A 12,745-nucleotide genomic window follows, 5' to 3' on the forward strand; every position below is an offset into this window, starting at 1 on the left:
ACGGCAGTCTCTTTAAATACTCAAAAGCATGAGTGGATCACATAAACCGAGAGACATCATCCAGAGCACTACAGCAACCCTCGGCTAATCGATATTCTGTTTCATTAATATGATGAATCATCCTACGCTAACATTAGCTCTGACGATGCCGCGGCTAAGTGCTTTTCTGAATCGCGCGCATAAACAGCGCATTCATTAAGTGACGTCAACTGAAAAATCTCAATGTATGATATGATGTCTAGCCCACACGTGCCACCGTATGACAAAACTGCTCCTAAAATAACATTCCTGCATGCTGACTGTGTCCCCTTAAGGTTGGTTTTTTGTTTCTGTCACATGTGCTCTCTCTATGGCCAGATGGGGGGCGGGGGGGATAAGCCCATCACAGCAAACACGCTTTTCATTTTTACACCAGCCTCTCTGTCTGTCCGAAGATGATGACTGACGCTTTGTTGCTGGGTGTGAACTTGAGTGTCTCTGAAAATAACACAAGACGGCCATGTTTCTCGTCAGCCATCATGACAGAAAAATAAAAAGAGAGGTAGGAGCAAAACAAGAGGTGCCAGGCTCTGAGTGAAGGAACATGAAAAATGCAATTATTGCCACAGAGCGTGTAGAAAAAAAAAGGGGGAAGCTATCAATGAGATTTCAAACTATCTCAGACTGCACAACGTATACTGTACGTCTTCCTGCTTCGCTATCAGATTAAGATAGAGGTTTGTAATTTCAGTGTTTCTTAAATGTTTGGGCCTATAAAAAATGTCCTTCCCTCATATTTCTGTAACCATGTCGCTATGACTATTGCTCATAGTTCGGACTGGAGAAAAATGGTTTAAAAATCAGATAGTGTATATTGAAAAGCAACCCACAACACCAACAACAGTTTAAACCAAAAAAACAGCAACTGAGCATTGTCATAAAGGCGATTCACAGGCAAGAACCATTCTCATTTTCTTTAGAAAGTGTACAAACCTTTCTGGAACAGGCACTTTTCCAAAACTGGGAACAAAATTGTATATGATTTTTGTTCCCTTGTCAGACAAAAGGTTCAGTGAAAATGGTGTTAAATCTTTAGAAAACATCAGCCATAGGATGTCAAACTCCACATTATTAACTGCTTTACATCCATCAAATTCTGGTGATTTTAAATATTAATACTACTACTACTACTACTACTACTACTACTAATAATAATAATAATAATAATAATAATATTAATATATATATATATATATATATATATATATATATAGCTACACTTTATTTTGATAATCCACTTTTGACATCCCTCTAAGTAAATTTGGAACTACAGAACATGGTAATGGTGACACTTTACAATTAGTGTGTTTTAGTAAATGTATTAGAATATAAGTAAGTTGTAACACATTGAGCCACTAAGCTTTTTTCTTATGACTCGTTTCTGCAGGAGGAAACACAAATTACTTTCAAATAATTCAAATATAGTCTGTGTTATTTAAGAAATCCAGGCATAACACTGTATGACAACAATTTAGATGACTGTTTTATAGCCTACAGCTAATCAGTCTGTCGGATTTTGGACTGCATTGCAGTTCTAAAGTAAAAAAATATAAATGATACATTATCGTAAGTAAAACAAATACATTTAAAGATATGGTATATGCATATATATATATATATATATATATATATATATATATATATATATATATATATATATATATATATATATATATATATATACATATATACATATATATATATATATATATATATATATATATATATATATATATATATATATATATATATATATATATATATATATACATATATACATATATATATATATATATATATATATATATATATATATATATATATATATATATATATATATATATATATATAAGAATTGCATTCACCTGGAAAATGGAGGCAACTTAAATGGTTTGTGAGCTTAATGAAGTGCACACAGAATGCCATATTATCTGGTAATTGTAGAAAATAAGTTAACATTAACAAAGATTATGCAATGCTGAATAACAGTTGTTGTCCACCATTAGTTCATGTTAACTATTGCATTAAATAACACATTAATATATGTTTAGTTAACATTAACAACAATTAAGTAATGCTTAACAGATGTATTGTTAAATATGTTAACTAATTCAATAACTAGCATTACACCCATATTGTGAAGTGTTACCAAGCTAACTAACTCTCATTAGACTAGTGGTTAGACTATTAGAATAAGTTCTATTAGAATACACTGACGTGGTTGCAGGTCAAACTTTATTTTAAGGTATGATTAATGCTATTAACGAATAAAATTAAGAATTAAATAAGATGTTTAGCACAATAAAGCTCAAATAAGGTTTAGTTATTGCTAGGTCCACATGGAATCTGCACTGCAAAATCCGCAGATTTAAATCCTATCATTGACTCGATTTATTCAGTTGTGTGTACATTTATATTCATTCAGGTTTTAAATTAATTTATGTAATATTACTGACTAATGTAAAAATTGTTCATATGATTTACTTAAAATAAAGTTTATAAAGTAAAAATTTCTGTCGTTTTAGTAGATATATTATATGAGAAACCCGTTTTGTTTACCAAGTAAATTGATCTAATAGAATTTGCACTGTAAACATGAATTAAAAGTTACAATTGTATCATTTTTATTTCACCATATTAAGTTTTTAGTCACAATACTCCCAAAATCATTTTGCATACATCTGCAGATTTTTTTTTTTTTTTACAATATTCTGTGCAGAAATAGCAAACAATGTCTGCAGATTCAGTCTGGCTCTAGTTATCGGACTAGATTAGGGATGTAAAACAAGAACAAAACCGCCAATATTTTAATAATAGACAGATAATAAGCTAATAGTTAATAGTTCATAGTGGTTAATAATGTTAATAGGCAATTTGTGCCTAAACTAAAATGTTACCAAAAGTTCATACCTGACCTAAAGTCATCATAAACTATGTGTCATCACTTTTTATGTGTTCACTGTACCATGCTACTACCCATGTTCTAAAATACTACAGTAAATATGATTTCAAAAACAAGAAATGTACATATGTTCTGTACTTTTAAGTTAGCATGATCCTCAAACATTAAACAACATATACTGTAAATTAAAACCACCCAACATTATCAAAATGTTAAACCTACATAGAGGTATTAAACAACATCAAAGTACCCACACAAAAACCCCAAATGAAAACAAAGGAGCAACTAGACAAAACAAGACATGGCACAGACTCCCGAAAGCATAACAAAGTCGTAGAGGTGTGCGTGTCTCTATCAGAGGAGCAATAAGAAAGTGCTCGAGCTCCTGCTGAAGAGGGCCACTGATACTAACTGTACGGTTGAGCAGGTAGAGACTGGTGATTAATAGAGTCCGGGGTCAACGAGACAGAGATGGAGAGTCCGGGACAGTCGAATGGGGATCCATAGAGGAAATCAATTTTTAATTTGGCTGTCAGGATAGTAAAGCTGGAACTTCAACGGTATGGACATGACATAAATTATGGGACACGCACGGAAGGGTGGCGAATAGAGAAAAGGACAGATAAGGAAGAGGTAAAAGAGGACAGGTCGCTTGGGCACAAAAAAAAAGAACATTAAGGTCCTCTTTGTGATCTAAATTCAAAACAGCTTTAAAAATGCACTTACATCTTTAAGGCAACCCATGAAGTTGTTGCTGACGGGGGAGCCGGGCAGATCGGCTGTGTTTGGACTGCCACCCACGTAGAAGAAATCATCTGATCCCAGCATGGTGTAGTCCTCCTGGGTGTAGCCCGTGGTTGTGAGGAGCCCGTCCACTGATATGGTCACCTGCTTGCGTAAATGCCATAGACGGACGGAAAGGAGAAAGAGAGAGGGGGAAGAAACAAAGAGGGAACGTGGGACATCTTTTCATTTTGCAACAGCCGAAATCCTTGTTTTCTCAACTAAAAAAATAAAGAAATTAATTAAAAAAAACTGGTTCACAGGGGGGCTCCTCTGGTTCTGTATGCATACGTTAACCCATTTTTATGTCTGCTATTGCTGCTTTCTGAATAAGAGAATGCTGTTATGTGTGCTGGACTGTGCACTATTCAGTGTTGGAAAGGAGAAACGGGGAAGGGAGGTGTTTGGCTTCAGGAACTAAGAGGAATCACTATCTGTGCGTCCCAAATTTCATACTTTTGCACTATTCTACGCCATTTTAGTATGATAAATGCAATAAGTAGTGCATAAAAAGAGGAATGCACTGAAAAACTAGTTAGCTCGTGTAGCGGATGGAGCAGAGCAGTTGGATTACTTTATTTATTTTGGGTTGTGCAAGCAAAAATATTTATACATAAGTGGTTATGCCACCACCTGATGGTCAATGTAGTTGTGCTCATGACAGGAACTATTTGGTAGTTTGGTTATTTATTGTACAAATTTGGAAAATGTTAAACATCGACTGAGAAATGGAATAAATTTCTATTTAGTTAAAGAAAAAAAAAAAAAAACGATCCAATTGAGACAACACTAAACTCATACACTACACGGTTGAGTGTATAAGTGCATAGTGTATAGTGTGTCATTTGGGACGCAACTCATATGTTGAGTGGGTTAGCAAGTGATGTTAAAGGGTGACTGTGCGAGATTAGTATAAAAGGGGGGGATTCAGACACAAAAATGGTTGTTAGTATAACAGAGGTTGCATTTAACTATGCTCGTGGTCAGTTCTGATCAACTACTGGATTGTACACATTGTTGTAAGAGAGATGTATTGAAAAGAAATACGTTTGGGTATAGCGATAGCTTTAAGTTTGTTAATAAACAAGCCGTGCATGATGGTTAAGACATCTCGGGCTGCGATTTCAGGACATAAAGTCACTTATAATGTATTTATATGCTGATGCATGGAAGAGCTGGCAGACATCTAAAACAGGTGGTTTTCTTACAGTCTCAATAAATGCTCAGGGTTGAGACGTTTCCATGCCGACAGACAGAGAGGATTTATATTCCATCTCTAATATCGTCAAATATTCCGTGAACGTGATTATTACTGTGGACAAGTAGGCAGAGCTGGAAAGAATTCAGCTTGTTTGCTGGAAATTGTGGATGGTTTGCATTGTCCTGAAATTGAAACCCGCCATTTGTCTGAACCTTTATAAGAGAGAAAGAGCAGAAGAAGCAAGACATGGAGAAGAAAATAAAGCCCATAGAAAGAAAAACCAATAAATCAATGCACAGCATCACTCAACAACAGAAATAGCTACCCACACATGCAGTGGAAGCAAATTATGCAGGTGAATAATGACAAATAAGCTGCATATTATCTAAAAAACAACAAAAAAACAAAACTGTATTTGAAGCACAAGTCCAGTAATATGCAAAAACAACATGTCGCACATGCTGGATAAAAAAAGTGCCACATGTTATTGGCTACTTAAAGGAATGAATGACAAAAATGCATGAAGAAAATGGCATTTTTGTACTTTTGTCTGCAACAGGAAGAGAAGGGTAACAGGAGGTCAGTCTTTGCTCTGTTCCCTGGACAGAGTGTTAATAACAGCTGCATGGCAGTTGCAATCATTTTTATCCAATTCTGTTATTTTCCACTTCCAATTCACATAAACAGTGAGTGTTTGTGCTCAAGCAGAACACCTCCATTTGTCAGGCCAAGGTCAGCTTTTTATACTCAAGTGTGCGAGAGCTGGAAATTAGAAAAGATTCTCAAGAACATGTTATATGTAGAAAACAGCAAGGGTTGTATAAACATCAAAACATCTTTGGGAAACATTAAGAGACCACTTGAAACATTTCTCTGGATTTACTGTGGGTTTAAGTGAATTAATTAGTTTTGAGTGACTGATTAAATTGATGTATATTTCTAATTCGAGCAGAATAATCGTTTTTATTGTTGTGATTGTAGTCATTTTTATTAGATCCTAAACATTGATTTTATGTTGTCTAAAAATTATTATAAATTAAAAATTGCTATTTTAAGCATACATTTATACATTAATAAACTATTCAATCACACTATACATTGTATTTTTCCTCATATATTGCTTATTTTTGTTTACTGTTATTTTTACTCAAAAATAACAATATGTTTTAATTTTGAGCATTTAGGTCAAGTTTGAATCCACAGGAAAAAGTAGCTGATAACTGCACATAAATCACCAAAATTTTACATTAATTGGATGATATTAATAGTTGCTTGGCAACCATGAAAAAAAAAACACAGTAACACTGTATGTAAAGTGCATGACATGTCAAAACTAAATTGCTCCCATTATAATCAACAAAGCTGGAATTGCTTCTGCCTGAAACACAGAGTAGATTCTAGTTCTTAACTCATTTTGTATCGCATATGCATAGCATATCATATAGACATTGTTTATATGCCATTCCACCTAGCACAAATATTATTTTAGCCCTTTAAAATCCCTCTAAGTAAAAGCAGTTGCATATAAAAGTACAATAAAAGCCTTCATTGCCCTTCTCTCCTCTTGTTCCTGATTTACATGGCGGATATGAATACAATGTTTGAGAACATTGCATATTAAGTGTCGTTGCTGAGCAAAAAAAAGAGAATCATTAAATGCTACATCATACAGGGCAGCGAAATCTCTGTATGAAATGCTGCAACATTTAATAAAAGCCAACATCAAAGGGGGAGAATGAGGGAAAATGGAGCAGGTGGACAGAAACACTGCACAAGAGCTGCAGTCATGTGTTTCTTTCTGATTGTCTCTTTTATCTAAGAAATTACTAAATGCTTTGAAAGAGCACCCTGTGCCCTTTTACTTTGACTGACACTGGGCAGTTTATGTTTTAAATTAGCATGCAATGTATTGCTCGATGTGTGAAAAAAAACCTTGACAAATTCAGTTTGAAAGATAAGGTTTAGGAGCAATACATTTTAGAATTTACATTATGCATAACAATATGTTTTTGTCAGTACAGATTCTGCCATAATGTGACCCAGAGTGAAATCTTGCGCCGACAGCAGCTCACAGCATTGTTTATGCCCACCGTAGAGAGTCTCAGCCAAATAGGATGTGTTATTAATGGTAGAACTCATACAACAAAAAGCATTTTAATAAGTATATGGGTGAAGGGAATTGTGAGTGGTGTTAAACAAACAAACAAACAAAAAAAAAACAATGTACATAAATTGCAAATGGCAAAAAAATGAACTTTTGCATGGCACCTGGGGGTTGATGCCATTTTTTAACTTTTCTTTAGTCGTTTCTGCACAGTAAAAGCATAAAAAAGAGATAAAAAAAGAAAGGGCCAAACCAAACTAGACAAATTAGAATGTGATATCTACCATATAATGCAGTTTGTTTACCGTAGGGAGTCCAACCCCTGCGCGCTTCAAAAAAAGAAAAAAAACAAGGGAGGGAGAGTAAAATTACATACCATAAATTCCACAGATGCTTTAAAAGGATTGAAAAAATGATTTACTAGCAATTTTAAATCATAATTTATCCATACCAAGAAATGCTACTAATTTCTCCGCCCTCCGTTGAATGAGGTGAAAAAAATAGCTGTTAAAGTCTACCTAATTTCTTTGGACACTGTCAACGGCAAACAGATGGCTCACATTCCATGGAGGTTTTCGTGTTAGTATTTGAAGGGGTAAAGGCAGAAGATAAACAATGACAAATCCACTTAGAGGCTTCGGTGTTAGTGAAACAAAAAAAAAAAAAAAAAAAAACAGAGAGATATCAACTAATCTGTCAAACAAGATGGTTCGGGGAGGGTTTTGAAGGAGGGATCTTGCAGAGGCAGCAGCGTTAGAGTAAAGAATGACAGCAGCAGTAGCGACTCGCTCGTTATTTAAGGTAAATGAATGACAAAAACAAGAATGTCGACAACCGTTATGTGCTCGTTTACGCCTGCTTGGCATCGGAGAGCTCAGTACTTGGATAATTTGTCGTGGCGGAAAAAAAAAAAAACACAGCTCATTCGTTAACTGATGCAAGGTGCGCCCTCGGCTCTGTAAGCAACACTTGAGCTAAAGGTTATGCCAGTCAAATGCAGAAATAATCAGCGGTTGGAGATGCCAGCAGGCACACTGTGTATCTATACAGTGTGTTCCATCATATAATCACATTAAAAACAATCGAAACAGCCTCGACTATAAGCGCTGCCTTATTTAAGGCTGTGATGGAGGGAGTCTTTTCCTCCTAGGTTAAATGATTAACAGCAAACATTCCCCCTTCTCCACAAGATGGAAAGCTTGCTGGGTGCAAACAGATTTTTTTCGCTGGCGTAATTGGAACATTTTCACCGTTGTGAATTTAATCACAGGCAAAACAGAGCGATGCAGTCTGGACTTGAATGGAGTCGCCAAATCAAAACACTCCTCTTCAACAGGGACTCACACACACACACACGCACACATCCGTACTGGTTTTTAACAACTGGAATGTATTTATCACCGCTGTCTATGTCTGGAACAGCCTGTGGCTTAATGGTACTTCAATCCTGCAGAAAAGAAGATTCCTGAAAGCCTTCCAAGAGAGCGACAACAGAAATATTTTGCACTCTGCAAATTGCTGAAATGAACATCTCAGCACTCATGGGTGTAAAACGTGAATCTGTTTTGCAATCAGGGTTAGATATTACCTTGCAATGAAAGGTGGACAAGCTCCAAAACAACTGGCTGCTCCTCTAAAGCACCTGTGAGACCATCTGATTCCAATTAAATCAGGGCTTTGTGCACTTTGTCTTGAGGTAAATTCCATACAAAAGTGAGCAACAATTTGCTGTTCTCATTCCAGAGCACTTAAATTGAGTACACTGGAGGATCCAGGACATTGCTGGCTCATGTGTGGCTGTTTGGAGCAACACAAGAAGCCAAAAGGCATTATTACGAAGCTGAATATAACTTTAATGATGCGACTGTTTGTTTTTTAAAGTGTATGTGAAATCAAATTGTACAATGTTTATTTTGTTAGCACACTATTATTCTTTGGAAGAACAATTAATCCATGCAAGTCAATCCACTGAAAAAAATAAATAAATAAATACAATTTTCAAAATGCAAGGTTGTAAAATGTAAAAATATGCAGTGTACTGGTGTTTATTTAAATGCAGCAGCAAAGCAAATTATATACTGAATTGGTCTTGTATAGGTAACATGGCTTTGATCTAATATAAATTCAAAGGTCAGAGTTCACTAAACTTGAATTTTAGAATACAGTCAAATTTTTTGCACACATTTGTTTATGATTGTGTATTTTATTAACACATTTTGAAAATAACTTGAATATCTGTTAAACACATGCAACCCTGGACCAAAAAACCTTATTTACATGTGATTTACACCATCTGAAACTTGCATAAATAAGCTTTTTGTTGATGTATAGATGTATTTGTAAGAATAAGACAATATTTGGCAGAGATACTATTATTAAAAAAAATCTGGAATCTAAGGATTAAAAAAAATGAAAATATTTAGAATTTTCAAAATGAAGTGTTTAGCAATGCACATAACTAATCGAAAATTTATGTTTCAGTATATATTTGTAATTTACAAAACATCTGCATGAAACATGATCTTTAGTTAATATTGTAATGATTTTTGGTAGAAAATTAAAATGTATTTTTTTTGGATATTGGCAAAAATGTACCTGTGCAATATCAGACTGGATTTGTGGTCAAGGGTGACAAACTGTATCTTACTTGAGCATTAAGCATTGAAAATCCAACCAGAAGTGCTCAAATGTAAGCAGCCTTCTTGGGTTTATGACTCATTCTGGCACTAAGAATTTTGGAGGCTCACTTTTGTTTGGAATGACCAACACCAACTGTGGTTTGCAAAAAAAAAAAAAAATGCACCTTTTATCACACTTTTTATCTTGGCATCACAGGATTTCATGCTAAAATCATATGTAAAACAATAGTTATTTCAGAAGAAACACTTCTTTCATAGCTAATAATAGCTTTGAAATGACTTAAAACTGCTGTAGCAACGGTTGCACTAACACACAATTCATTATTACTAGTTATTCACTGTCATTAGTTTAATTACTTGTAAATCTCTGTATATCAGCAGACCAATCGTTGCCCTGTGACGACCACATATAAAAAAAGTAGCTAGTTTATATTTAATGTTATTGTTATCAATGAGGTAAAAAAAAAAAAAAAAACATCTCAGCCGATAAATTGTGGGTATATTTTCCACCAATTAATACTCTGCGCTTTGTCATCTAGAGTAGTTATCAGCATTTAAATATAAAGAGTTACCAGTTATCAATATTGCCCAAAGTTATCGATAACACCAATATATCACTGAAACAGTTGTTCTGATAATCTCTCTTTACTTATATTGATGTTATCTCCACAGGTAAACTCAATTAATTATTTATTATTAATTAATATTTATTTGTTTATGTATTATTTAATTTATTTACTGTAAAGCAGTGCTGAAATTGCTAAAAGCAGTTTTAACATCAGAGTTAATCTACACATTAAAACAACTTAAAGTACAATCTTCAGAGATTTCAAAAAGATTTTAAAAAAAGCCCCTGATGGAGCCATGATGTGCAAAGGTGAACGTTACCTGACGCAGGTTGCGGGACACACGGACGGCGTGCCATGCATTGTCGTTGAACTTGCCATCGGATGGCTCCACCAGAGCCTCAAAGGCACCAGAGCCCAAGTTTATGACCAGACACACAGCTCCGCTTTTCAGAGACAGGTTGACGTAGTCAGCAGACTTGCCAGTGTGAAGCAAGAGCCCGTTTCGCTGCAGCGTTCGGAAGGACAGGGTGATTTCATCGGTGCTGCTCTGGATGGGCTTTTGGGACAGGTCGTAGCTGAAGAACTCATTACCCTTGAACGTGGCCACTGACTCCACTTGGCCTTGTTGAAGGGAGATAGAAAAAGGTAAAGGATGGTCGTTAGAGCTGGGATGGACTAAAGTACAAGAACTGACTGTTCTTTATATGCTCTGTCTTTTATAGACCCTCCAAGAAACAAACAAACAAGACGAGCAAGTGAAAACAAGAGGAGAATTCATAAAAAAGCAAAGACATTCTGTCTGTTTTCTAGCCCAGATAGTTCCAATAAACACTTGGGGCTTGTTGTGATTTTTGGTAACTGATTTATTATTTATATTTATTATTCTAACGTTTGTTTTATATAAAAAAAAAAAAAAAAAAACAATTACAACTTTTAAGATTCTAAACACAAATTACTACATTATGTTCAAATTACAGTAGATTCACCATATAAATGTGAAAACTGAAAAAAAGAAGAGTCAACGTTCAAGTATGAAAAAGTGAAAAATGAATGAAATGGTAGTAAGACACTCATAGATATTTGGGTAAGTTTATGATTTTTACTTATTTTGTTTATCAAGGTAATATATATATATATATATATATATATATATATATATATATATATATATATATATATATATATATATATATAAACAAATAAACATATTGTGTGACTAACTTCACCACCTCTAACATCAACTCTTACCTAACGAAATATTTGAGAATGGAGTAGGGTTACTGCTGTACAGTAAAATACTACTACTACTTCTACTACTACTACTACTACTACTACTACTACTAATAATAATAATAATAATAATAATAATAATAATAATAATAATAATAATGATAATATAATTATTATTATTATTATTATTTTTTATTAACTTTCTAACCCTTAATTAAAAAAATAAATAAATTTAAAAAAAAAACTATATGGAAAAAAAATATATATTACAAAAGTATTTTTTTTCTTTTTTTTTGGGGGGGGGGGGGGGGGGGGGGGGTTATACTGACATATATTTCATAACCATTATCAGTCCTGATGATAACTATTAAATTATTTGAAGGATTTTAAAACCTTAAAATTTTGTAAACATATTGTCATATAATATATTGCTAAATATATTTGATATTTGTAGTCTCCTAAAATCAATGACTAGAAAAAAGTGAGTATTTGCACAACAGGTCAATCATATGGTGCAAAAATAACGTAAACCATTTTTTTTTTTGTCTCTGTATAAAATAGATTAACAAAAATACTTATTTTTGGAATAATACACATTATTTGGCATTTTTCTCTGTTGGCATAATTTAAATAAATGAATAAAAAAGACCACAAGATTGCACAAAGGTAATGCAAGTTATTTTTTAAACATTTGCTGCATAATAATAAAAAAAGGACAAGCAATTTCAGATACTTTCGAATATTTATTTATAAATATTACAAATAAGTCAAAATTAAATCCTTTAAACCCCGTTTTTAGAACAGAACAAGCCTAAACATTTAATGTAAGTACTTCAATATTTGCTAAAATATAATTATTTTTTCCAATAATTGTTCAGAGATAAATATGAACTCATAAAACAGAAATTAATGCAAGACATGTTTTACAACCCAGAAAGGTTCAAGCAAGTTTTTAATTATTTTTTAACATCAATATAATAATCAAAACTGAGCAGCTTTAATGAATTCTGAAGCCTAACCACAATCGCCAGAAGTAAAACGATTACATGCATCACGGTCACATGACTACAACACTATAAAATCAACACCTTCAACCAAAGCAGCAGCTAAACGTTAGGATTAACAAGTGAAAAAAGAATTAATAAAAACCGCAACGCATGTTTAAGACACTCATAGCATGTTTTACAGCCCTGAAAGGTTGAGGCAGGACTTAAGCCTTGATGTGATTTTTGCTAATGAGAGCTTTAAAGCCACTGGCTCAAATGAAGCGTAAACGAA

General features: G+C 33.8%; 1 protein-coding gene across 48 annotated transcripts in view; it reads right to left on the minus strand.

The window, feature by feature from the left end:
* The window catches only part of nrxn2a (neurexin 2a), a 708,141-nt gene that overhangs the window by 443,370 nt on the left and 252,026 nt on the right, over positions 1 to 12,745 (minus strand). For 24 of the 48 annotated variants that reach the window (XM_073934759.1, XM_073934753.1, XM_073934748.1 and 21 more), the window contains 2 exons: positions 10,557 to 10,858; positions 3,668 to 3,829 (listed from right to left, as the gene is read on the minus strand). In XM_073934759.1, the coding sequence (XP_073790860.1) occupies positions 3,668 to 3,829; positions 10,557 to 10,858 (464 nt within the window). 48 annotated transcript variants of the gene reach the window in all.

Source organism: Danio rerio, chromosome 21, assembly GCF_049306965.1.
Source record: "Danio rerio strain Tuebingen ecotype United States chromosome 21, GRCz12tu, whole genome shotgun sequence".
NCBI lineage: Eukaryota > Metazoa > Chordata > Actinopteri > Cypriniformes > Danionidae > Danio > Danio rerio.